Raw genomic sequence first — 26,630 nt, 5'->3', positions numbered from 1 at the left:
GTGGGGGCTTGGAGGCCAGGTGGGGCAGCAGGGGACACCATGGGAGCACCCACTGCCAGCATGATGAGCATTCATGGCAGGAAGTGGGCACTGGGTGGTGTGACCTATGTTGGCAGCATGGCCAAGCCACCAACATTCCCCCCCCCCAGGGGGGGCAGTGCTGCTGGGGCGGTGGGAGGAGCTGAGTCCTGCAGCCCCTCCTGCCCTAGCTGGAATCTCAGGGCTCCCCCACCTTAACTCCGTCCCTTTATAAATGAGGCACCAGGGGCTCTGAGAAGAAGGGGGCGTCTCTGCTCTTGGTCACCCAGCTAGTTTGGGTTGGGCTTATTGCTGAGGTGTCAGCTAAAGGGGGTGTGAGAGAGGGGAGGGCATGTGGACTTCGAAGTCAGGTGGACCTGGGTTTGATGCCCAGGACTGCTGCTCCTTGGCCTGCTGTGTGACGGCTTGTTTTCTTTGCCAGCACGGGGTTGGTAATGCCACCTATCTCCTAGGACTGTTGCGAGGGTCAGAGAGAAGTTGAAGGGCCACGTGTCAGGAGATACCTGTTACTGTCAGCTGTTGGTGTCCCCGCACTCCTGTGGGCAGTGCAGGAACAGAGGGACTGTGGCCGGAGCCTGTTACCTCCACAGGAGTAGAGCCCTGGCTGGGGGCCTCTCCCTGGCCTCCCCATTGCCCTGGAGGGCTGCCACACCATCCCAGCCATTGCAGCCCAGTACTCACTGGGTGGGGCCAGTGGAGGCTTCTCTCCCCTCTTACTCTGGTGCTGGTGATCATGCCTGGCAGGTGCCTGGAACCCAGCTGCCAGGGGCCTCTGGACAAGGTTCTCTGCCTTCTGCATCATTGGCAACACCGGTGCCTGAGCAGGAGGCAGTCTGGCGCCCGGATTTCAGGCAGTAGAGCCAGCTCTGCTGTCCACCCATCTGACAGCTGGGCATGGAGGGCTGCCCAAGTGGACAGTGGCACACTCCCTCGGTGCCCAGCTTCTCATGGTGTCGTTTGGTCCAATTTCCTTTGCGTTGTGACCTACATCATTCTCTATTTGCTAAACCCTCCGAGCAGGCAGCAGTAATAAATCAATTAATGACTCCGATGAATCGTTTAATGGCTGACAAAATAATACTAAAGCCAACAGCTTGCATCTCTCCAGCACTACCAAAGGATGCTGGTTGACTGGGGTGGGGGACGAAACAGAGACCGTTAGCTAAATTAGCACAATTAGCGCATGCTTTCAAGGCGTAGGTGGCATCTGCTCAGCTCTGAGCCCGTGCCCCGGCCGTGCAGACCGCAATGGTGGGCTGCTCACTAGCCTCCCACCTGGCCCAGGGTCCGTGTCTCTGGCCTTGATAGCGGGAGACCCCAGTGCACTTCACAGACTGCACGTTCGTCCTGTCACAGCAGAGGCTGAGCCGAGGGCAAGTGGCTCTGTCTCCGCTGAATTTGGTGCCAGCTGAGCAGAGTGTGGGCTCCCGTTTTTTGGAAAGATGTTCCGAGGGTCATGCCTTTAATGATTTCTCTTAACCTTAAAAGTTTCTGGAAGCAGGCAATTTTTTTGTTCTCTGCACACCTCAGTCCTGGCAGGATTAAGTTGTCATTGGAACTGAGTGTGTGTGTGGGTCCACGCCAGGGAATTTTCCACTTTGCAGAGGCAACTGCCAGTGTTCTTGTTAAGGAGCTGTCACTGGCCTACTATGACATGTTTGCGGTTGTAAGTAGCTCCTTTAAGACTGTGTGTGTGTGTTGCTAATGGTGTAAACCCAGGCCACAGAGCTCATCTCTCTTTAAGGAGAAAATCAGTGTTGTACAAATAGTGTGCTGTTGATCCACTCTTACTGTTCATTTGCGGGGGCATCTCTAGCCCTTAATCTCCCCGGTCTTGGGTGTACATGCCTAGAACCTGCGCCCTGTGCTGTGCGGCCTAGCCGGGGGGTGTTCGCACATGGAGGAGGGTGCCCTGGCTGGCATCCACAGTATAACCAGGTATTAATTATGTGGGGCTCCGCCTCTTACACAAACGGTACCCTTTGATCTAATTCCCAGAAGAGGCTGGGTGCTCCCTGGGATGGACGGGCAAGGCCTGGTGGGATGGTGGCCGTGGCCTTCTCAGTTCCAGGAAGGAAGCCAGTTCTCCTCTTGGAAGTGTACTGATGGGAGTGCCTTTGTTTCATTTTCTAAAACATGAAATCCTATTTCTCTAACTTGGGGTAGAGAGAGACCACTGCTCAGAAGAGTGGCTTCTGTTGAGCAGAAGATGTCCTCTGACAGCCACGACCCCCTTTCCTTCCCTGGCTTGGTCTGTGTTTGTGGAATCATGGAGACCTAGCGGGTCTATTGTCTGCCTTGGTGCTGTGTCACTGGTGCAGGGGCTTTTGCTTGTCAATCACCTGTCTCAGCCTCAGCCCATCGCCTGAGACTCCAATTTAACTTCCCCACGCCCCGCAGAAGATAGAAGGCTCCCCCTCTACAGAGGACTATGAAGGGCTCCTGGAGAATGGAAGGGCTGGGTCTCTTCCTCTCTTGACCTTTCTGTGCTGGGTGACCGTCTTGAGGCATCATCTTCAGAACTGAGACCTGAGAAGCTGGGACGCGGCTGAGACTGGGTTCTGGTTTTAGCATATCTGGGCTTGACCTCCAGTTCTGCCCCTCCGAGTCCTGTGACCCTGGACAAATCCCTTGACGTCCTCAGCTAGAATACCGACTGGCTTGTTGGGAAGTCTAGGGGAGAAACTGGGCCAGCTCAGTCAGCCGCTGTGGTGGGTGGCCGACTCCCTTCCCATAGAAGAGCCCCCCCCCGCCCCCGTGGAGGAGGGAAGTGAGTCAGGCCCAGCCCCTGCTCTCACCGCCCGCCCCACCAAGCTGGGCTGGGATGGAGCTCTGAGGAGGTGGAGGCTCAGTGGCATCTGTGCTCTGGAGGAGCAGCTGTCAGAGGCCTGGCTCGTGGGGAGGGTTGAGATGACAGCGGTAATCTCTCACCTCTGTATCACCACCCGCATCTTCGAGTCCTGCCGTCCTTTAAGGCCCTGGCTTGAGTGCCACCTCCTCCATAAAGCCTCCCTGATCCCGCTAATCCCCGCCTCCCCGCGCCTGCCTGGAGCACCTTCCCACACCCCTCAGCTCGCTGTCACCGAGGCTCATTTCATCCTCCAGACCTTGAGGGCAGAGCCACACACTGTCATCTGCCGCCCTGGCAGGCACGGCACGCCCCCACCGCCCTGGGAGCGAGTATTTGCTGAGAACGTCCCAACGTGTGTAAAGCACTCGTAACCTTTTTAAGCTCCCACCTACCTTGTTTCTCCTTCTCTTCCCAGGGTAATTTGCCAGTTAGATCCAGCAGCCTCTTCCGTGGGTTCATGCATTCCTGCACACACACTTGCATACACACACACACACACACACACCTCACCACACTCTTTGCTGAAGGCCGGGTCCCTCAATTATTTGCTGGAAGGAGCAGGGTTAGGTCAGTCTCCTTAGGGGGAAGAGTAGAACAGGTAGAGGATCCCAAATGCAGAGAATGCCTTGTGCTTGCCCCATGTCTATAATGATCTGCTGTTTCTTTTCCTAAGTGTCAAAAAGCATACAGAACTCCCCTTGCAGGGTTGGTTGGAGACTGCTTTGGGGTTTCTGGACCCAAGACTGGGGGAGGGGTAGAGGAACAGAGAGACTAAAGTTAGAGCCACTCATGGTCATGTGCTTCTCTGTGCCTCAGTTTCCTTATGGTAAACAGAAATGACGTCTCAGTGGGGATGTTGAAGAGTCCGTTACACCATCCCCTCCCCTGATCTCTGGGGTTAGGACGAAAGGCAGTTGCTGCTCTCCGCATCCCTTCTCCACGTCCGGCCGTTGACCCCCTCACCCGGGACACTTGGGAAGAGGCTCCAGTGCCAGGACAGCTCTCCCTGGGGCCTGATGGCCTGACTGTGGCTGGTCAGGGTTTTTTCTGCCTACACGTGGCCTTTTTTCCGGTTGCTCAGCTAAGAGCTCAGTGCGATCTCCCTGTTTCGTTGAAATAGCAGGACCTCGGCCACTTCGTTTGGAGCTGAGCAGAGGCCAGGGGCAGGAAGGCTTGTGGTTGCCTAGGTCACGCCGTAGGTGGTGCGCAGCCAGAGTGGGAGCCTGGTCCAGGGACCCTCACTCCAGGGGTCCTCTATGTTGATAATCTCCATGCAACACCAGGTGGTGGTGGGTAACTGAGGGGAAACTGAGGCTGAGACAGTCAGCATGGCTCAGAGTTGGAGAGCAGAGATCAAGCCCACTGGTTCAGATCTGCAGTGTGCTCTTGCTGTGTCCCAGCCATGAGCCACCCCAAGTTAACATAGGCTTATGCTGATGCTCAGACCTGGAGAAGCTTTTTGTAGCTCAGTGCATCCCCTCCTGGACCCAGAGCCGTCCCTTGGCACCAAGAGAGCACGTCCACTCCTTCCGCGTGACAGCCCTCTGGCTATTTGGAGGCAGGGATCCTGTGTCATTCACTCCCGTGTGTCATCTGAACCTATTTTTAATACCAGCTGGTTCTGTCTCTTCACATCGCAACAGCTCTGTGTTTTCTCCAGGCTGCAGAATTAGAGCCCCTCTTCTCCAGAACCGATTCTCTTCTGTGGTCTGTGCATAAAGCCAAGAGGCCTCTTCCGGTCCCCTCTCCCTCTTTTGACCCTGCTTCTCTCTGTCTTGGCCTTTCTGTCTGAGTGATGATATTCTCTCCGCTCCCTCGTCAACATCTTCAGCTCATCTGTCCTGCTTGGGTTAACAATTCCTCTAGGAAACTTGGCCCGGAGGGACGGAGCTTTTTGCACAGATTGCTGAAACCCCTGTCTCGACACCCGTGCAAGCGTCCCTCCTTCTCCTGGACACAGGCGTCCCACAGAGACCTTCGTTTCTCACAGAGGCAGCACAGGGATGCCTTCACTCCTCTAAGTGACCTCTCTTCCCATCTGCGTGCACCCAGCCTATACGCCACACATCCTGTGGTGTCCCGCGTGCTCGGCCACGTGACCTGTGTTGAGTTTCACTTGAGAAAGGCTGTATACTTGGGGGTTTTGCGTGTGGGCTCTGTGCTGCTACACGCCGAGGCCTGAGTATTGGGGTGGGGCGAGGAGGGAGGGGATCGGCGAACAAAGTTCCATTTTGCAGCCTTGTAAACCAGGAGGGGCTGGCCAAGCTGGCGGGAGTCCCGCGGTTCACTGAGCATTTGGTTTTATTCAGTTCGCTGGTGATTTCTGTTTATTTATTTCTATTTTTATTTATGTTTAAGATTTATTTATGAGAGAGAGAGAACACATGCATGAGTGGAAGGGGCAGAGGGAGAGGGAGAGAAAATTCCAAGCAGACTCTGTACTGATTGTGGAGCCCAGTGTGGAACTCGATCTCAGAATCCTGCGATCGTGACCTGAGCTGAAACCAAGAGTCAGATGCTTAACCCGCTGTGCCACCCAGGCGCCCCGGGGATCACTTTAGAAGATTGAAAATGGGTACAAAGGCCAGGGGTTGGGGGGTCCCATGCTAATTTGTGAGTGAGTATAACTGAGGTTCTCTGGGTGGGGGCTGGAAGAGAAAACCTTGCAGGGACCATCCCCCAGACCCACACTTGTGGAAGGAAGCATGAGCACTTGTCCCCTAGCAAAAGATGCTCTGAGATACGAGATGGGAGGTCCTGGGAGCTTGTCTCCTGGTTCCTCTGGACTAACCCTGCTGTTCTTGGAGCCCCAGGGGACTTACTGCTACAGAGCGAGGAAAGGGCCCGGCACCACGTCTGGGACTTGCCACATGCATTTGTCCTCTACTGGTGTTGGGTGGGTTAGTGGAGGGTGCCTTGGGATGCTCGGCACTAGCCAGGGGAGGGGGGTCACTGCTGAAAAGCAGATGTGCTAGCGCGGACCACCTTTCGTTGGAGGGCATGTGGGAGACCAGCCAGCTGGGGCTGGAGTGCAGGGCAGGCTGAGGCTCTGCGGTGAGCCCCGGGCCCAGCTGGCTTTGTAACCACCGTGGGATCATAAAGAAGGCCTACTCTTGAGGGAGAGGGTTGTGGGATCAGTCCTCCTTGGAACGCTCCCAGGCCATGAGCAAAAATACCATACTTTGCAGGGGACCTCGAGGAGCTTGAGGCAGTTGTCTGTAGGTACCTTGAGCTTGGCATGTTGACTCTGACCCCCGAGTCTTAGAGGCGGCAGCTGGCTGCAGTGGGCCCTGCCACCCAGTGCAAGGCCTGTTTTCTATTTAGAAAAGAATTTTAAGTTATTTATTTATTTATTTATTTATTTATTTTTAAATGCATGAGTTCCCAAACTGCATGCCTGATTTGATTCTGCTCTTTTTAGTCCATGTACATATGTGTATTTAGATAAATGTGGGTGAGGAGGGCCTGGGCTGGGCGAGCTCAGATGTCAAGGCTATTACCTGCAGGCTCCGATAACAAAGAGGTGCCTGGGTGGTTTTTAATCTTTGATCTCTTATGTGTTCTTTAGTGAGCAGAAAAGAGTTGAAATTCGGAGTCTTCCAGAAAGAGGACTGTCCTCCTGTTCATGCACTAGCTGTTCTTTCCCATCTAACCCTGCCATTGGATGCATGGGGAAACTGAGGCTTCCAGCAAGGACCTGAGCCCATAGGGAGGTCTCTGGCTTCAGAATCCAGCGCTCTTTACTTCCCTGCCCTAGTGGGAGGTTCCATCCCTGGACCCCCCACAGCCCCGACAGCTGTAGGCCATGGTGAACGTCAGGGGCTTTTGGTCTGGGTTTTGTGTTTTTAGAGAAAACTCACATGAGATGCTTTGCTGAGTGCCTTAATGGAGCTCTAACTCAAAGCTAGAAACCACAGGGAGAGGCCGATTTCTAGCAATCCGGAAAGGCCTGGCTCTAGATGGCCGGGTTTGAGCAGGTCTTTGAATAATAAAAGTTGTAATCATTTATTGAACACCTGCTGTATGCCCTCCCATCTCAGAGATGGGTATAAATAACAGCCCCTGCTCTCAGGTGTGGGGGTGGGAGGAGGGGGTCTGGGGGACTGGGTTCTGTGAACCACAGGTAGTACTTAACCCTTTTGTTGCCTTGTAAATCTGTTGCTGCTTTTCATTTGCTTCTTTGTACTTTTCTGCCCCTTTGAAAGTTTTCCATTATGAGCACATATTTTCTTCATAATCAAAGAATAGCAGTATCTGTCATAATTCAGGTTAATTATTTTGCTTATGTTTGCTGCTGGATGAGGCTTTGAATGATAAAAGTTGTCTCCTCAGCTTCCTGCTACCTTAATCACTGCTAATACGGCTTTCCTTTCATTGGAGCCTAGCAGAAATCTGTCCTCCCCACAGATGTCAGAGAATTGCACCATCCACGGTTACCCCAGCCCTGTATTCAAAGGACCATGGACCCTGCACCCACCCACCCACAGTTCCTAGAACCATGAACTTACTTCTAATTTTGTAGGAAAAGGAACTCTCAAAGGGAGGGAGACTTGTAAATCATGCTCCCGGGTTCAAATCTTCATTTAAAAGTTTGGGGTATTTTTTTTTTCTTTTCTTTTTCTTTTTTTTTAATTCTAAGATATCCTTATGTGATATCCTTAAAATATAAAGAGCTCTTATATATCACTAAGGAAAAAGTCAAATATACCGATAACAAGGAACATGAACATTTTTCCATAAAAGTAGATCTTGAAGTAGCCAGCAGAGACCATTTCAAAAGGTAGTGACCCAAAAAATAGGTCCAAATACAAGAGAGGTACCATTTGGTAACTGTCAGAGTAGCAAACACCATACTTGGTTAAATAATGTTACCTCTGTATAATACTAGATTCGTTAAAAACTCATGTTTTCTTCGGCCGTGTAATGAGAAGGGAAGTGCTCTTGACATTCTTTAAGAAAACACGGTCGCTAATTTTCTTTTTCCTTTGCTGTGTTCTATAAAAAGGAAGCGTATACGAAATGATAAATGCTAATTTAAAGAATCAAGTTGGTGAGGCTTTCCAGATCTTTCTGTAAAAACAGAGCATGGATCTGGGTTGAAGGCTGGAGAGGAGTAGATCCGGACAAGGACAAACGGGAGAGGGCTGTGTTGAGCCCACTTTCCTCATGAAGACGTTTGTGTCTCTGTCAGGCGGGGTGCTCGTGTCCACCTAAGAGGCCGCCTGGGGGGTTCAGGGAGAGAGAGGGCAGGCGGGTGGCAGGGAGTACCCAGCCTGTTTCTAGCATCAGGCCCAGTGGCTCCTGCCAGGCATGCCACCCGGGGCCTCCCCAGTCAGGAGCTCCATCTTTCCTGTCCTCATCCCCCAGACAAGTTGGTGCCACATTTGTTGAATAAAACATTTAGTCAGTTTTAGCAAGACAAGGTTATGCTTTTCCCCATGTCGCCTACTCCTACCTTCCTGGTAATTACTGTCGCTGCCCCCGCACCTACTTGGCTGCGGGGCTTGCACAAAGGTGTGAGTCATTGGAGAAAGACCGTGTCCTGGGAGGGCACCTCAGTTTGAAGAAAGATGGCATTTCTCCTCCAGATCTGTATTCACCTATATGCATACATGCATTGGTGTGTGTGTGTGTGTACATGTATATGAACTTTTTTCTTTCGGTAGGAGGGTGACTTCTATGAATGATCTGATGTTTGGAGGGATAGGTAGGTGAGAATGAGCCAGAAAACTTCCACTGAAGAGTTGGAGGAGAATTTCATGTCCACGGTGAAACCCCGATCATGACAATGGAACGGTAGAGACGTAGGACGGTATTTAAAAGCACAGAAAGAGGCCCAAGCCTTTGTCAGGATTTTGCCTCTGGATTTCAAATGAGTGGGGCAAAATCGTACTGAGGCCACTGCCTGAGAAGTAAAATCTATATTCTGTACCAAAATAACTTCCTGAAGGATTAAAGAGTTAAATGGAAAACCGGTCTCTGACAAAACTTGAGGAAAATGTGGGTGCCTGTTTACCTCCCTATGATTTTTCTTTAAAACTTTCCTGCCCCTACTTCCAGGGAATGATTGTTGGCTGTAAATCCTGAGAAGTTGCATTTCCACAGACCCACCAACCAGAGACAAAACAGTGCAGCTAATGGATAGCCTGGCATAGTCCCCCAGGTGGCCCTTGCCCAGATAGTAGTGGGGTGAGGGGGGCGGGGGGCCCTAGACAGAGGCAGGCTGGCCCCTCATTCTCCTGAGTGGGGCTCTCACCTGAGAATGTGGAAAGACCTCATTCGTGGTGTTTGGGGATGCTGGTCACACATGACAGGATGGTTGGCGAGAGAGAGTTGCCTGTCGGTAGGCAGAAGCATTTGAGAGGTTGGGCTGGCTTGGCTGGCCCATCTCCACTCCAGTCTCTTTAGCTGGGTCTGCTAAGACGCCCAGTGCCTGCCCATAGTGAGCCCTCCTTGCTTTCAGATTACCGAGCTTTCCTGGTGCACAAATATAGGCCATTCTGTCCCATAATCCTCCACAACCCCGACGAGCAGGCAGGACAGCGGTGACCCCCAGTTTGTATAGGAAATGAGCTGGAAGGCCACTTGGCTAGCCCACAGCCCTCTGTTGCTTGTACGGGTAATGGCCCTGGAGCCCAGATGCAGGGGTCACTGGTGGGTATCTGTTCATCTTGCCATGGCCAATGGGATTCACACATTACCTCATTTCCTTCAGTCACAGTTGGAAGTTAGGACTTCTGGTTCCTCTTTCCTGGCTGAGGAAAAGGGAAGAAGTGAATTCTGCTGCATTTGTAAGAGAAAAAGCGGCCTCCTTCAGTTTCCTGACCCCAGGGGGCTCACTCTTGACCCAGAGAACAGGTCAGACCCCTGGGAGGAGATTGGTGGTTGAGTCTCAGATTCTCAGTGGGGGGTATGTGTGAGGTTGGTGACATGGAAGTGGGAGTAAGGGGGTCCTGCAGGAGGAGTTGGGGGGAGGGGTGTATGCAGGGTGGCAGTGGGGTGGGGGCGTGTGTGTGTGATTTGCCCCATCAGCCTCACCCTGCCTGTGTGCGTGCAGGCCCAGGTTCAGACATGCTGACCACATGGCAGGTGGGACACAGATTGCCTGGAAGGAAGCCAGGCTGGGGAGAACGACGTCTGTTCACCCCCGGGAGGCATTTGCTGAGGCAGATGTACTAGGTAAACGCTGGAATAGCAGCATTTAAGAAGAAAAGTGCCTCCACTCCCCGTGCTGTACGGCCCACCTCATCTCTTGTGGCCCCCGGAGACCCTGATGGGCCCAAAAGACCCCTGCCCTCCTCAGGCTCTCCAGGGACGTTTCCCAACGGGGCTCCCTGTTCATTCATTAAGCTGTGGGTAGTGATTGACATGCGCTCCATACAGCATGCAGCCTCTTGGAGGGGATGCCAACATTTATAAAGCCTCCTTCCCCCCACTGCCCTGCAGGACCCCCATAAAGCAAGCTGAGTGTGTAAGGCAGGGTGTCCATACACTGGCAACAGCTGCCGTGCACTGTGCTCTGCGGTGCATGTGCAAAGCGGTAGACGATGTTCTCCCATTTTAGAGATGAGAAAACAGAGGCTCGAAGAGTTCATCACTTGCCCAGTGAGAGACACACCTGGGAGGGTGATGTTCGAGGAGGGTCTTCGAAGGATGTGGGCAGACCCATAGACTAGGAGAACGGGGGCAGGGAGTGGGGAGGGGTTTGGAGCTCCAGGTCTCTCAGGGTGGATCCCGCCTCTCACTCTCTCGCTTCCTTGTCTCCACAGAGTGCAGCAGCCGCCCCGAGCCCTGTGCTTGGCAACATTCCCCCCAACGATGGGATGCCAGGAGGCCCCATCCCGCCGGGTTTCTTTCAGGTACGTGCTGGGCCCCCTCGGCCCCCTGCTCCTTTCGCTCCAGGCCAGGCCCAGGTGGGCAGGAGGGAGGGAGAGAGAAGTAAGTAGCAGCTCAGTTTGCCATGGTCTAAATACAGTTGCTTTGTGCTGGTTCCAACCCCTCCCATCCCTTTCTCCACCTGTTCCAAAACCTGAAGAGAGGAGAAAAGAGATGGGAGCAGTCGCCCTTCCTGCCCCCCACCCCCCACCCCCGGCCCCCTGCACGTGCTGTGTCACTTCTGCCGAAGTGGGTTTTCTTCACACCATCTTCGAAGGCACAGCACAGCCCGCCCATGGTCGGGGAGGCAGTGGGGAGCTGTCTTTTATAACAAAAGGCTTTTTTTTTTTTTTTAAATAACAACTAAACTGTTCTTTGTTTCTGTTGTGTTGCTGCTGTCATCGTCATTGTTTACTTTGCCTGTCCAAACTACCAACCTTAGGCGTAATCTAAAAAAAAACCAAAAAACCCACCATCCTGGCAGGTCTTAGAATCCTTTCCCTCTGGTTAACCACTTCATTTTTTCCGAGTGCAATCGCAGTCGGCATCCCGAGAGCATCTGTGCCCGCACTCCGCCCGCCAGAGGCAGGGGCACATCCCACGTGGGGGTGGGAGTCTGGTCTTTTCCCAAAGACCCCTTGTCAGCCTCTGTCTCCTATCAGGGTTGGGGGTGGCTGCCGGGCCCCTCTGTGCCTACTCCGCCCCCTATCTCCATGGTCCCTTGGCATAAGGGATAGGGGGTTTTTCGATTTTAAGCAGGCTGAGACCGGGGGTGCTATCTCAGAAAGGAGTTAGCATGCAGGGCTAGAAGGAGCTTCTCTGAGTGTAATGTTTCATTCATTCAGACCAGTCTGTGGCAGGGTTTGAGAACCTGCCTCTGTTCCCCACCCCTTTGAAAGGCTAACACTTCCAGATAAGACTATGGAAAGAGCTGTCATATAGAAAAGAGTGCTGAGATCTCTTTCTGAAGCCCAAGAATTCAAAACTGGGAGCACTGAGACAAAGTCCAAGGAGAATTTTGCTTGGTTTGAGCCAGAATTCCATACCTCTTTGCTTCCAGCGGTGAGACGCAGGCTGCGGGAGGCGGGGCTCCCTGTTACTAAGACATCTAAGCCAAAGGGGGACAAACCCCTCTTAGGGATGTTCAGGGGATTTTCTCCCTGGGTGGAAGATGGCCTAGGTGACACTTCTCCCTTGTAAGATTTCACATTTGAGTTGATCTTGACTCTCAGGAGAGAAGAGTTTGGACATGCTGCTCACTGTCCAAGGAGTGAATCCGTGAAATTTAGGTGTTCCCCAAAACCAGAAAGAGCGGGTTGCCCACCACCATGATGGCGGTGAGGGGAGTCATAGGGATGGCGGTTGAGGGCTTTGGGTGGCCACACATATATCTGTATATGTTCCCAGCATGTCGCCCAAACTGGAGCCTTATCCTGGGGTGGAAAGGGGTACAGCCTCAGAAATGGGGTGTGTAGGCTCTAGGTTAGACCAGACCAGGCATTGCTTGGGGCTTGGCTTGACGTAAGCAGGAAGAGGGGCTAGACTTGGAAGAAAATGGGACATTCATAACGGACCCAAGAAAGAAAGGAGGCAGACAGGCTTCTGCCCTTTCCCCAGAGGGGAAGCCCAGGGGCCGCTGTCTGAGACGGGCCTCCATGCCGAGGGACAGCCATCTTCCTGGCCACTGCAGGTGGGTGTCCTGTACCTGGTTGGTCTTTCCCCCAGGTGTTACCTGCTAGGGCCTTCTTTCCCAGGCTCACACATCCTCCCACATGAGGCCACGGGTGCACCCTGGACACAGTGCCGTTGTGGCTTTCCTGACTGGTGGACAGAGCCCCGGGTACCGGTCTCCACCTGCGTGCCTGTTGAGGCTGCTCGCTGGTGTCTGAGTGCCCAGTGCAGGCTGCTGTGGCGGGAAGAGGTGGATAGTAGCCAGCTGCATTTGTTAAATAGGCCGTTGACTTCTATTTTGGCCTGAGTCTGGGGCTAGGCAAGGTCTGCCTGATAATGTGGGCAGCTCATAACTTCCTGCTTTGGTAGAATTGTCCATGGTTAAGGCCTAATTCCAGACATACTTCTCGGGCCCTCCTCTATGACGTTCAGGGGTGTGTGGTCAGAAAGCCCAGACCGAATCCTGTCCTTATTTGGCCACTTCCAGCCACCATCAAACAGAGGTAACTTTTGGACCCTCTTGAGTGGAGGTCTTTTCTGAACCCCAGTCAGGATGAACCCACCAAGAGTTGGGGCGGGGGTGGAGGGTGCATGGAGCCAGGGACCTGTGTGCCCCAGACTCTCTACTTCCTGGGTGACTTTGGCTTTGTCCCCGCCATACCCTCCTCAGGTGAGGACATTGTTTTCTAGTCAGTCAGGTGAATATGAAGGCAGCAGAGGTGCTTCCTGGCTGTGATGCTGACCCTCTCGGGCTGGGTCAGTGCTGAGGGTAAAGGGTATCTCTCCGGAAGGAGGTAGTGACTGCCCATTTCCGGAGTAGGCCAGCTCACGACTAGAATATCTTCCGGAGTAGACCAGCTCACGACTAGAATATCAGCTATCGATTGCGGACACTGCCCCTGCCTCGGCTCTCCCACCGCTGCTTTGCTATTCGAAGGGAAATAGAGATGCTATCGGGTTTAATCGGCTGCCAACAATTGCACTTCTTCCCCTGCTTGGCCGCAGTCTGGGCGGGCAGCTCTGTGGCTCGCGGGGGGTCTTTGCACCAGGATAGCTGGCCTGGGTTGGCTGACTCAGCTGCGACCAGATCCTGTCCTCCGGTGGCCGGCCCAGTTTTCACATCGGGACTCCACCCCTAGTTGGTGCCAAATTTCGAAGCCAGTGGGGCCTCCCAGGTGGGTGGGTGGGTAGACAGCAGCTGTCTACCCATCCCCCCAACTCCAGCCCCACAGAAAGGAACATAGGGGACTTACTTCCTTAGACTGGCAGGCTGCGAGGCTACTCCTGGGGTCGGAAGGTTTGGCCATCCACGCCTTAGGTTCCATCCGTTGGCTTTTTCTTACTTAGTGTTGAGGGGTCCTGTGGCACGAGATGTGTCTGATAACAAGTTGAGGGCTGGTGGAAAGATGGTTCAGGACCTGGCCTGACCATACCTCACAGTATTGGGGAGTATTTTGGGGTTCTTGGGGTTATGATAGAACTTAGCCAGGACGTTCTACTTCTGTGCGTTCCTTGTAAAAAGACACCTTCATCTTGGCATTCCCAGCATCTGGCACACACGAAGGACCCAGGGAGTGTTGGAACTGAGTTTATTCGTGCTGCTCAGTTACCAGGAGTAGAGCCCCGCCAGCCCCAAAGCTCTAGATCCTCATTCTGTCCAGGCTTGGAGGGTCCAGGGGCCGCGTTCTGGAGTGGGGAAGGATACAGAAGATGAGAGCCTGAGGACACCTGTTCTAGTCCCCTGCTTGTCTATACACTTGCTGAGTGACCTTGGGCAAGTTGCTTGCTGTCTCTGGACCCCAGTTTCCTCACCAGTAGATGAAGCAGGGTGGACCAGATGGTCTCCGAGGGCCTTTCCAACTTGGATTTTCTGCTTGGGATCCAGATGGATTTTACATAATCAAGCAGTGGCATTTTTTTTTTCCATGCAGCTTAAATCAGTTGGGCTGTACATCTGGCAGACTCTGCTTAGTTTTGGCCAGGCCTCCTGGTCTGGGTGGGCCCCCTCCCAGCTCCTTGGCCCTAAGGTAGTTCTAAGGGAGGTGCCCTTCAATGAGGATTTCTAGGTCTAGAGCTGGGGAATGGCAGGAGGGCAGGGGTCATGAAGAAGGGAGCATTGAGTACAGGCTGTTTTTGTTCTTGTTTTGTTTTAAATTCCAGTGATTGTTTTCAGTTATGTCATGTTTTTAGACATGGGACTTACTTTCATTTTGATCACCGCGCTTCTGCAGAGGGGAGGCATGGCTGACTGGGGGAGAGAGACTGGGAGAGGTGACTGACCTGCTCAGTGAGCAGCTACGGGTCATAATCGGGGTCTCAGCCCAGGCTTGCTGGCTCGGGACCCCAGTGTTCTAACTCAGTGGTCAGATGCATGTCTGGTTGTCTAGAGAGAGAATAGAGAACAAGAGAAAAGGAGGGAAATGATGGAGGGAGAAAGAGAAAACTCTAGCCATCTTCTCTCAAAAGCAGGCAGTGTTTCTGCTCCAACAGCCCTGATTGGTTGGCTGCCGGACCGCTGTTGGGAGTGATTCTTGAGCCGTGTGTGGGCTCAGCGGATATTGGTGGGCGTTGTCTGCCGTGAACATGCAGATGTAGATGGTAGTATGTGACCTCCGAATTTGCCGTCTCTGATCGAGGGCAGACTTTGTATAGGTGCAGAATGGATTGTATAGATGCAGAATGGAGGCCCAGAGGCAGATGGGACTGTGGTTTGTGATAGCGATCAGCCCCCTCTGTGAGGGCATGGGGCTTGACTCTGGGCCAGAACTGATCAGTCCTGGTCTGCCCCCAGGAGCACCCAGCCTAGCAGAGAGGCTTGATGGATAACCCATGCCCTGGAGCAAGAAATGAAGGGGCCTGCCTACCAAGGGGCTTCCTGGAGGCCACATTCTGGGGTGGGGTCCCAGTGAGGGGGAGGATAGGTGGTTGCTCCGTAGGAGACGTGGCTGGAGAGTTTGCTGGCAGCTTTTGCTGGACCTTGTGGAGAACTGTGGGCTCCATCCAGAGGTAGTGGAAGCCACTGGAGCACCCTGGTCTGGATAACGCCTGGGCCAGGTCCATGTTCCTGAACAGTTCACTCTGCACTGGCTCTGTCCACTCTTCGGAGGCGGGAACCTGGGGGCAGACCACACCGAAGATGGAGACTGGTGTTGTCGAGATCCAGTCGAAGGATTAAAGAGCGAGTCTTCTCTGGAAGACAGTCTTGGGGGACCCCAAGCTCCCTTTGCCAGAAGCTCATCACGTCTGCTGTGAACATCCCTAGATACTTTCTGTTGTAGTGGGACACAATAGGGGTTGACATGTCCTGTCCCCCCACCTCCCCATTCCAGTGAGTTCTCATTCCGGCCGGCCGAGCCCACCCACCTCTGAGGTCTGCCTCCAGAGAACCCTCCCCACCAGTCATGGAGGAGTGGGGAGAAGAAGCATAGTCCAGAAACCTAAGAAATTATCCAAAAATAAGAGGGAGAGCTAGACGCATGACCTTGGACCTTGCCTATTGAGATTATAGGGAGCACACGCCTCATTTTTTGCAGAAGTAGCCGGGGTTTCTGTGGGAGAGGAGCAGCCTCAGGAAGTCTATGATGACTGACTTGGAGTGTCTGAAGTTCGGCCACATAGAAGATACTCAGACCAGGGGCGCCTGGCTGCCTCAGTCAGAAGAGTGTGCGACTCTTGATATCAGGGTTGTGAATTTAAGCCCCACGTTGGGTGTAGAGATTACTTAAAGAAAGAAAGAAATCTTAAAAGCAAAACAAAAAAAAAAGATACTCAAACCTGCCTCCTCAGCCCTTTGATCTCAGATCCTTCAGAGAAAAGAAGAGGGAGGCCAGTTTGAGTCTTTGGATGTAAGACAGTTCTACCACCTCCTGCCTACTTAAAGTAGTGAGCTCCCTGGCACTTAGTGGTAACCAAGTAGAGACTCTGCCCAGTAGAGAGCCCTGGGGACTGAGCGCCTTGGGGTGGGATGGTGTGTTTCCAGGGAGAATCAAAGCCCAGTAAATAAGGGCTTGGTGGTGGCGGCCACTCAGGCAGTTCCCAAGAGCTGGGTCGAGTGCTGTCCATTTCCTGCCTTCCTCTCTGGCGGCAAGCAGGCAGCAGCACAGTGAGTTGGCATTCCTCTTGCCAGAAAGCTGCAGCGGCAGGAAAGACCTCTGTGCTGACTAGAGCCAGGGTGGGACGAGGAGAGGCTTAGGAAGAAGCAAACCACCTTGTTTGTGTGGTTTTCAAAGCCTGCAGCAAAGGGAGGACTTGATGGTGGGGGATGGGGGGCATGGATCCACATCTGATGGATGGTCAATCTGAGGCCAGGACCTAAACCGCGTGAGGCCCAGGAGACTTGCTGGTCATCCTGTAGCCCATTGGCCAGACACGGTCTCTAAGGCCACAGTGGCCTCCCAATCACGCAGCCTCAGTGAGCACCTCGGAAAAATGAGGCAGCCCCGTACCCGCCCTCGAGGGGCTCACAGTCTGGTGGAGGAGGCAGGGAATGATTACACCAACAGTCCGGTGCCACGGGGGGCAGGCGAAGGAGCATCTGGCCTAACTTGGGGTCCATCTGGGAAACTTCCCTGAGGGGCTAGCCTAGAGGAGTGAGGTCTGAGCAGGAGGCAGTGGTCAGTGAGTGGGGAGAGGGGGCAGTAGGCCTATATGTGGGTGTGAAAGGGGCAAGCTTTGGATGGCAGGAGGCCTGGAGAGATACTTAAGCTTAAAGACAGGGGAGTCATGGAAGGTTCCTAAGAAAGGAAGTGACCGGCTTCCAGGAAGACCCAGCAGCCTGGAGGGGCTGGACTTGTGGCAGGCTGCCATTGTGTAAGTGTGGATTCCAGGCTGTGGTCCTGGGGGCGGGGAGTGGCCAGGCCCTGGGCAGCAGTGGTGCCTCAGTGCAGTGGCCTGTGCCTCCCTGCCCTGAACTCACAGCGTCTTGCTGGATGTGTAGTGGGGAGGAAGCAGAGCTGGGAGGGTGTGCCCAGGGTTCTGACTTGCACTGGACTTCGGGGTACTGAGAGCCTGTCAGGTGCCTCCTACCCTGTCAGACCCTTTACTTTCAAAGGGAGAGGGCCTGGCATGTAGATCTTTGGCTGCCCCCTTGCCCCTTGAGGCTCCCAGCCCATGCTCTCGGGTCCTAAAGAAGACTTGTCTGACCTCCTGTTGTAGTTGGTGGAACACTCTAGATTAGGAAAGGTATCCCCGTGTGTGATTCCATTTGACCCTGGGAGGTAGGCCTGAGAGCTAACAGCATTTCCACTCAGGATGAAGAAACCGAGGCTCCCATTGGCCGGAGTTGCTCAGGGAAGATGGGTGTGGACCAGGTGGTAGGCACTAGAGCTTCTCGATGAACGCCCTGTCTTGGGTGAGGAGGAGCAAGTCCCCTCCCTTTCTGGGCCCCACGCTCTGGCCCCTGACCCTTGCCCTGGCTCCATCACTGAGGGCAGGATGGGTTCCGATTGATGTGCTGTGCCAGTCTGTGGGAGAGGAGGACAGAGATGCCTTGGGGGGTCAGGTTGGTCGGAAAGTGTGCCAGTTCCTTCAGGGGGCAGAAACACTCCTCCTCCTCGCCCCTCACCCTGCTGTCTGCCTCCAGACTGACAGAAGGCAGGGTCACCCCTACTGAGAAGGATTAGACAGGAGGCGGGGCACCCCAACTGCTGGGCGCTGGGCTGCCCCACCCCAGGCCCACCTGTTCCAAGCCAACGTAGTGCCCCTAGTCCCACAGCAGCCCCCCCCCTGCCCCCGCCCCGTGAATAAGCCAGCAGCAGCTCTAAGCCCAAAGACCCCTGCCCTTGGTGTTAGATATCCTGGTTTGGGTCTAGCCCTGTTGCCAGACTGCTGGGTGTCCTTGCAGGGCCATCCTCCCCTCTCTGGGCCTTAGGTGCCTTAGAGGACTGTAGAAACCCCTGGCTGCTGGGAAACCGTGTCGCCTGAGCTGTCCCCTGGCCCCATCATGGACCCACACACAGCTCTCCCCCGCCCCCCCGCCTCCAACCCCCCAACAATTGCCCGGCCTGTGTGGAAAGGCCAGGGCAGGAGAGAAGGTAGGGGGAGGCTTTTCTTCTTGCCAACACCACCTCCACAAAGGTCAGGCTGTGCTCCCGCCCCGCCCGGCAGCCAGCCTGGTGCCTAGCGTCTGCCCAGCGGCAGAGGACTGCGCCGGGGCTCCTAGCAACAGCGGACAAAAGGTTACTCCTGACGTGCCAGGCTGCCGGCCCCCTCGCCCTCCCTTCGGAGAGGAAAACAAAGTTGTGGCCTTGACTGGCGCGTGTGCCTGTGTGCACGCGTGCGGGCGTGTTTGTGTCTGTCTGCACACTCGGGCCACTTCTCCGCCCCGCCGACAAACGTGAACTCCGCGTGTCGCGCCGTAACTCTCGCTGATGAAATGGAAAGTTGGACATAAATCAGTGTCTGCCGCCCTGTTAGCTATGCACCAGCAGCCAGTGCCTGGGAGGTTTGCTCAGTAACAAAGCACTGGGCCTCTCCACGGGCCTCGGCTGCCCCCTAACGCGGAGCCGGCCCCGCAGCGGGGAGCCCAGCACCAGGGAGCCCAGCCACTGGTGGCCTCCCCCTCCCCGCTGAGGACCTCCCCTGCCACAGGTCTCTGCTCCCTTTGCGGTGAAAGGAAAGGGAGCGCTTTCCAGAAGGACCCTGGGACCTGGGAGGCTCACACTAGTTCTTACTGCTGCTCTTAAAACCCCTGGAGAACCCAGGGTGTCCCCTCTCTCCTCCTGAGCTGTGAGCTGACTTGGGTCTGACTTTCAGGGATCCCATTGTCAAAGATTGGTGCCAGCAGCCCCTTCACCCCTCGGGTTTTAAAAGCTGGGGCCGATTTATCCTTTTCCCCTTTAGTCCTGGTTTTTTTACTTTGGATTTCTCTTAGATTAGAGTCCCCCCCTGCGTCTGAGAGCTGCTCTGCTGTATTGTCCTGTCCTCTGTCCCAGCGCCATGACTGGGTCTGTCTCCGCCCTCCCCCTGCCACCCCCGCCATGATCCTCCTGCCTTTCCAGAGGGTGGAGGAGCCCCCTTGTGTTTTTGTTTTGTTTCTTCATAGTTGGCGGAGGGGGTAGACCCTTCTGTGTTCCTGCTTCCACCTTCTATGCAGATCATGCTGAGGGTTTTTTTTTCCCTTTAAAAAAAAAGGTCACATTCCTCAGCCCTTGTAGCAGAAGAGGTTGGAGGAAGAGAATTCCAGTGGAATCCTATAATAACATGCCTTGGCATTATGTAGCTCAGGCTAGACCCCCCTGAATAAGATCACCCCACGCTGAAGGAAACTGCCCTTTGGGGAGTCTGGGCTGGGCCAGGGGGCCGGGCCGGGGTCAGAGGGCTTTCTCACATCTCGCCGAGTGCTAATTGTGAGGTGCTGTTCTGAGAGCTGGGATGGAGCAGCCCATCCACAGGGCGGGTTTCGGGCTCATGTCCTACTTCTGCCTAAGTGAACTCCTCAGCCTGCTCAGCCTGCCTTTCCCCGGAACCTCTCCCTCCCCCAGATGAAGGTCTTAGGATAAATGAAGGCCCTGGACCAGACCCACTGGTTGCCCAGCAAGCCCCTGTCTCTTGCTAATACCCAAATGGGGGTGGTTACACTTGGTAAGAGTATGGCTGGGGGACCACAGCTTTTATGCAGTGTTCTCTCCAGGCTGGGTGCTGGGCTCCCCCGGGGGCACCCTGACTGGGGGCCACCACATCAGCTCTGCACGCAGCGCAGGGATGAGGCATCGGAGGGCAGCAGCCCCGGGAGAGGCCTCCTATGGACACCTTGGAAGAGGGCAGCGCAAGGTGCGGTGGCTGTGACCAGGAGCTTAGGAGGAGGACCCCCGACCTCCTCCCTCCCGCCAGTGCCACTTCCTGAACATGTGTTCTGGGGAGGTTACCCGACCTCGCTGGGCACTGGTGTCCTCAGCTGTGCTGAGAGCACTTGTTCATCAAATCACAGTGCTTCCTTGGCGGGGCTCTGGTAAGGACGGACTCTGCATAGAAACATGGAGCCGTGCTCAGTGCTGGTTTAGTACTGCCGTGGAAACACGACCCGTGGGCTTTAGGATCCACATTGATGAGCACCTGCGCCCCTGGAAGCTCATTCGCCATATTCCTCTCCCTCCCCCCTCCCCCCAAGGCCTTCCATCCTTCCAGAAGGCTCTGAAGTCACGCAGCCTGGGCTGACACGTGGATTGCCTTGAGAAGGTCCGCTAACCCATCTGGGTGCCATAGCTTCACCAGAAAGCTGGGGTGAAGGTAGCCCCAGACTCCCAGGCGCCTGTGAGGATGCCAGGAAACGAGGCCCACGAAGCCCTGCCTGGTGCCCGGCCTGGCTAAACACTCAGGTGTCTGTCTTGGGGACGCATATAGGTCTGTCCCGGGGCTGTTCTTGTCTCAGAGCTAGGGTTCACGCCGGAGCTAGGTCCCGCAGCTCATCCAAGGGCACGGGCCACTGTGGGTGCTCTTCATCCAAGAAGGGGCTATTCCTAGAGGCTTGGCACAGCTTTGGTGGCAGTGACACGTGGGAGAGGTTCTGGGTGTTTTCGATGGGTATTAGCCTTTCAGTTAGACCAATGTGTTTGGGACCTGGCAAGCACAGGCCCGTTTAATGTGTTACCTCACTTAATCCTGTCCTATGTGGCTTAACTCCTTGCTCCCCGGTCCACCCAGGGGGAGTTGACAGGGGAGGTAGAGGCAGGGAAGCAGGTCGTATGGCCGGGAGCTTCTGATTCTCTTCCCACCGGGCTCATTAATATGAACTCTTCTTTTCGAGTTCATGTCGACTCTCCCGCCCAGGCATTTGGGTCTTTGCCAGGCATCCTGAGTTCTGTTACCAGCGGGCCTCACCTGGGTGTCATTGGAGTGTCCGCTCCCCACCTGTGAAGCAGGAACAACTTCTCCCTGCTTCACCAGCTAGGACTTTGGAAATGCATTCGGAACGAAAGGCAGATCAGAAATCCGCACCAGCCCTCCTTCCCAGGGACTTGTGTTCAGCCATCTCTTCCTTCAGTACACATTCGAGTGACAGCTCTCTGCCCAGCCCTGCAGGCCTCCCAGGGTCGGGAGGCCAGATGGAACCTGTGTACAGGGGTTCATAGTCCATGGGGCTGACCCCAGCTCTTCCTACCGATGATGTCCTTGTGTTAAAGACATAGAGTCTGGGCTCTTGGTAAGATACTCGCAGGTCTTTGTGATCTAAGCCCTGCTACCCTCACGCCATTACTGGACCAGCTGTTGATCCCTACGATGGGCCAGGGCCACTGCTCTCAGACCCAGCCTCTGCACCTCCACCATGACTGTGTGGCCTCTTCTGTAGAGAGCAGCATTCTCCCCTGCCCTTCTAGAAGGCTCTTCAGTCTCAGGTCAGTGTTATTAAAGGAGACTTGGGCGAAGTCTTGCCCTATCCTTGCCCCAAGAAACACATGCCCCGACATGAAGAGCCTCGTCCTCCGAGTAATCGCAGCATCAGTCCCGAGAAACTTACTCAAGAGCATGGAGAAGTGCAGTCAATTCTGGGGCCGTGGCTCTACCGTTCTGGGCCTTAACCTGCCTGTCTGTGATATGCAACCCCATTAGAGGGCAGGCACGGGAAGGGCAGTGGCAAGCAGGGGAGACCCGGCTCCTGTCCCCTGGGGCATCAGAGGCTTTTGGGGCAGAAGAAATATGTGTCCACTTCAGGGGCCAGACGACTCCAGAAGAGTTGGCTGAGGTGCCCTCAGCATCAGGCAGGCTGCCATAGGGCCATGCCTCCAGCCTGAGGCGTGGCAGGCCAGGAGGCGGCACCCTGGGATTAGGGTCCTAGGAGAGCCTAGTCAAAGAAGAGGGGGCTCCCAAAGGATTCCTTGAGGTGGGGGAGATCTGAGCCACCTGCTGTGCTGAGGGTCAGTTCCCAGCACTGGACTGAGTACTTGACTCTCAGTATCTCAGTCCTCCAGGTCTCTGGGAGGAGGTGAGTAAGAATGGCAGGGGTGGCAGACGGTGCTCCTGGCCATGAATCTGGGGCACTTCCAACAGCTCCCCCCCTCCTTCCCGCACACACTCACTTAGCTGTCCCTTGTGCTTCTGTTGAGGTTTGCCCAGTTGCATAACCCACGGCCCGGTGACTCTGGGTGGGCTTCCTAAACCCTTTTCTTCCCAGAGTCCTGGTTCTTTCCCTTGCCCCATCCTGTTGCTTCTGCTTAGCTGAGGAAGGAAGATGAGCTCTTGGGCCATTCCCCAAGCTGTTCTGTCTTTGGGGAAGAGGAGGCATGAGACCGTCCAGTCATCCAGGGAGCTACAAAGCACAGGGAGAACCGTGGCCGACTTTCCTGTTGCCAGCTCAGCCGTCTTCCGCTCGGTGGACAATAGGGGATGAATTCTGGCATTCTGGACGTGGGGCTTCCAAAGCCCTGTGCCTTCCCTTCCGAGTTGGATATGATGAGATCCTTACTTTGTGGATCGTCTTTCGGGGTGCAAAGGGGTAGCAGGGTGAAGGCTGTGTGCATGCATGTGCTGGAGAGCTTAAAGTAGAGCAGGAATTCTCTGGGTGGATGAGGCAGTGCTTTTTAATATGCACCTCGCTTTCCCTGTGCCACTGTGATTAACAGCAAAGCTTGAGCGCTGGTGAGAGTGGAATCGAGGCTGGCGGGCAGGAGCAAGACGCATCTTTGCAGCTCTATCCATTTGCAGAGCAAAAGGCAATCTTTTGATTTGGCGGGGGGTGGGGGTGGAGATTTGGTTCTCTTGGCAAGGTTAGGTGTTCCTAGGGATTGGCGTGCTTCTGGATCCTGGGTCTTTCTCTACCCCTCCTGCTTACCCACAGAGTTGGTCTCTATCGCAGTGAGTCTGTGTCAGGGAGAGAGAGGTTTGCTCTCTGGATCCTGGCCAGAAACCCACATGGCTAGGACTGGGTGTTGGAGACCTTCCCCAACATCAAAGAAGCCTAGCTATTCTGGGCCAGAGTGTGGCTTCGTGGGAGAGTTAGCTCCCGAGATAGCCATGAACTCAGTTTTCCTGTGGCTACAAGTCTTGATTCTAACTTGAGAGGCACCATAGAAACATCTTTGGAAAGGAAAGGAACGGATGTGTAATTCCCAAGACCTAGATCTGATTGGCACGCTCATGCAGGAGCTCCTAAGGGTTAAGGACCCTGCTTCTCAGCCTGGAGGGCCCAGCCCCAGGGTCTCCATCTTGTGCCCACGGCCCTCCAGCACCATGGCCACACTGCCCCTACAGCATAGGGGCCAGTCTCTCAGCCCACAAGCCCCTTCTCTTTCTTCTCTGCCAGAGGATACCTGTTCCTCCTTCCAGGCCCTGCCTCAGTGTGCTAATTCTCTCACTGCTGCCCTCCTGCTCCCTCCATCCCATGCCTGTTGGGGTGCTGCCGTGGTAATAGTTAGACCTGGGACTCTGGTCCACAGTACTGCTTGTTCACGTGTGTCCAGCATTTAGTGCACCCTCAGCCCAGGGTGCTGGGACCCAGTGGCTGGATACACTCCCAGATGGACTGGGTCCCGCGCGTGCTTTTGTCCCGTGTCCCCGAAAAGGATGCCTGGTTATACAGACACAGGCACATACAAAGAATCTCTAGCGGGGGAGCCCCAGAAGTTTAGTAGCTGGAGGCATGGTCATCTCTCTTCTGCCCCCCACCCCGTCCCAACCATAGCCCTTCGAGGTAGAGGCCCTTCCCAAGATGACCCTAGAGAAATTCACCGCAAAGGAGAGGGTCACACAGTGTGAATCTGCTTAAAAAAACTAAGGGCTGGAATTGAGTCCCCAGAATGTTCTGTGCTGGCATTCGTTCCCTAGCACTGTGGTGAGAAGGAGACTGGGAAGGTACTCCGGGGCCAGCCAGCTGGATGTGAATGCTGGCTGTCATGTTACAGGGATGAAAGGTCATTTTGTGCAAGACCAGTGGTCAAGAAAACTGGGGCTCCGTGACTGGCTGCATGGTATCATGGCAGGAGAACCACAGCTCAGGTTTGCTGCCCCCTGGTCCAGCTCTCATTCTGTTCATCCGCAGTGGGAAAAATCGTGGCTCTGATAAATAATACTGTAATGTCATTGGACTTCAGTTTCCTTATTCTCCGTGGGGTTAATTTTTGCTTCATTTGTCTTATTGGGAAGATCTGAGGCTAACAGTCAGAAAGTAGATATGGTACTTACCTTGAGGATTTTTTTTTTTTTTTTAAGATTTTATTCATTTAACAGAGATCACAAGTAGGCAGAGAGGAAGGGACGCAGACTCCCTGCCGAGCAGAGAGCCCAATGCGGGAGTCGATCCCAGGACCCTGAGATCATGACCCGAGCCGAAAGCAGAGGCCTAACCCACTGAGCCCCCCAGGCACCCTACCTTGAGGATTTTAAAAGACCCCAGTTTTTAACCTTTTTCCACCTTGAAACCCATTCCCTATCCCAAGGGTCAGCGCACTTTCTTGTGAAGGACCAGATAGTAGATCTCTGAGGCTCTGTGGGCCCTCTGGTCTCTGTCACAGCGCTGGCGCTGACAGACAGCTGTTGTGTGGCAGCAGCTGGGGACCGGGCACAGATGGGCATGTGGCTATGTTCCGATAAAACTTTATTTGCAAAAACAGGCAGCAGGCTATATTTGGCCATGACCCAGTTTGCCAGCTTCTCCTCTAGCTCAGCGTGGTGGCCGTGCTCTTGGGGTCCTTGCCCTGCAGCTGACCCCAGACTCCGTTCTGGGTCTGCGGCGTGGTGCAGGCCACCAAGCCTGGCCCTGGGACCAGTGAGATGGGGCTCAGTCTTCCTGTCTGTGCGAGGGCTGGGGGAAGAGGCAGGGGCGGGGGGCAGTACGTGCCGGAACTCTGCATTAGGTCTTGGACGCTGCCACTACTTTCATTTTCCACGCTTCCTCCCTTTGTTTTGAAAACCATCGCCTGCTGATTCTATGTCTCTGTGGGGCAAGCGGGCCTCATGTCTGTTGAGAACGTTCGCTGAGCACCTCCTGAGTGTCTTGGCACCAGATTCACAAGTAGACCTCTCGCTCTTGCCGTCCGCCCAGCCCCATCCCAGCTCCTTGGAGAGGTGCAGTGAGAAGCGGAGGTCAGCTGGGGCCTTTGCTCAGACAGAAATCAGAGTCTTCTGCTGATCTTTGCCCAGAGGGGACCTTGGTGGCCATATAGATTGCTGATGGTACGCAGAGGTGACCCCAAGGGGGAGACGTCGTGTACAGTCCTCCCTCTAACCGGCCATCTCCCCACCATCCCAGGAAGAGGGGCTGCCACCACTTGACTTCTCTCTGGCAAAACCCATCCTCCTGGTCTGGTGCCCCCAGAGGGTTTTGATTCCTGTGGGCTCATGTCCTAGGCAGTCCACTGCCCCTGCCGTGGAGCTCTCAGGGAGGGGGGCGGGGCCCGCAGTGCAGCACAGTCATGCCGTCAGGTGTGGCCCAGCTCAACCCCCTGAGGACCTGCTGGGTGTGTCCTGGACACACAGATGGCTCACGCTCCCTCTGCCCTCGAGTTGGTCATCTCAGCTCCACTTCTGGCCTGTACTTCCCACATACACACGCACAGAGAAGCTTCTATGGGGAGGGGACGGACAGAGGCAGGAGAGGAAAGCAACTGTGCGAGCCACTGCCAGCTTGGTTCCCATGGGTCAAAGTAAAGAAAGAACTTTTCCTCTGCTGAGGTGCGTGTCAAAGGGGAGGGGCGGCTAAAGCTCTCCCTCCCTCACCTAGCCAAGTGGTCAAGTTCACACTCCAGGGACGAGGTGGACTGCACCAACGGACATGGTGGGGGGGAATCAGTGGCACTCTGGCACTCCTTGGCTCTGTCTCCCCAGAATGGGCTTATGCCATGTTCTGTCAGCATTTGTGTCCAAGGAGCAAATTGGATTGTCTGCCACATGCCTTTTACCATGTGTATAATTAATGTAATTTTATATTCTCTCAATTAAAGTGACACGCCCAACAGGCAGATGACACAGGCCCCTAGTAATGTAAGTCGTCTGTCTCCATGGCCTGTTGATAAAACATGCCCCCAGCCTTGCCAAGCCAGCGGCCACTGGCCCCATGAGTGAGAAGGGATGAAGATGTGTAGAGTGTTGGGTCTCTGAGACACCTGAAACGTCCAAGTGCCATCCCCAAAGGCCTCCTGTGAAGACAGAAGGCAAATTTTGGCCAGTGGTAAGCATGTAGCATTCTGCGGCTTACAGAGCATTCTCCTGGCTTTCCTGTGAGGAACCCGAACTCCATGTCACCTGAACTCCTTCCCTTTGAAGA

At 54.6% G+C, this 26,630-nt stretch overlaps 1 protein-coding gene across 6 annotated transcripts in view; it reads left to right on the top strand.

Moving 5' to 3' along the window:
• The window catches only part of LOC111143599 (single stranded DNA binding protein 3), a 161,379-nt gene that overhangs the window by 103,363 nt on the left and 31,386 nt on the right, over nt 1–26,630 (top strand). For 4 of the 6 annotated variants that reach the window (XM_022497431.1, XM_022497430.1, XM_022497428.1 and 1 more), the window contains exon 5: nt 10,660–10,749. The exons of the other annotated variants lie outside the window; for them this stretch is intronic. In XM_022497431.1, coding sequence (XP_022353139.1) covers nt 10,660–10,749 — 90 coding nt within the window. The remainder of the gene's footprint in view (nt 1–10,659; nt 10,750–26,630) is intronic. 6 annotated transcript variants of the gene reach the window in all.

Source organism: Enhydra lutris, unplaced genomic scaffold (assembly GCF_002288905.1).
Source record: "Enhydra lutris kenyoni isolate GAN:26980312 unplaced genomic scaffold, ASM228890v2 scaffoldscaffold9, whole genome shotgun sequence".
In the NCBI taxonomy this organism is placed as follows: Eukaryota; Metazoa; Chordata; class Mammalia; order Carnivora; family Mustelidae; genus Enhydra; species Enhydra lutris.
Note: the sequence above shows the minus strand (reverse complement) of the source record. Positions and strands in the feature narration are given on the sequence as shown.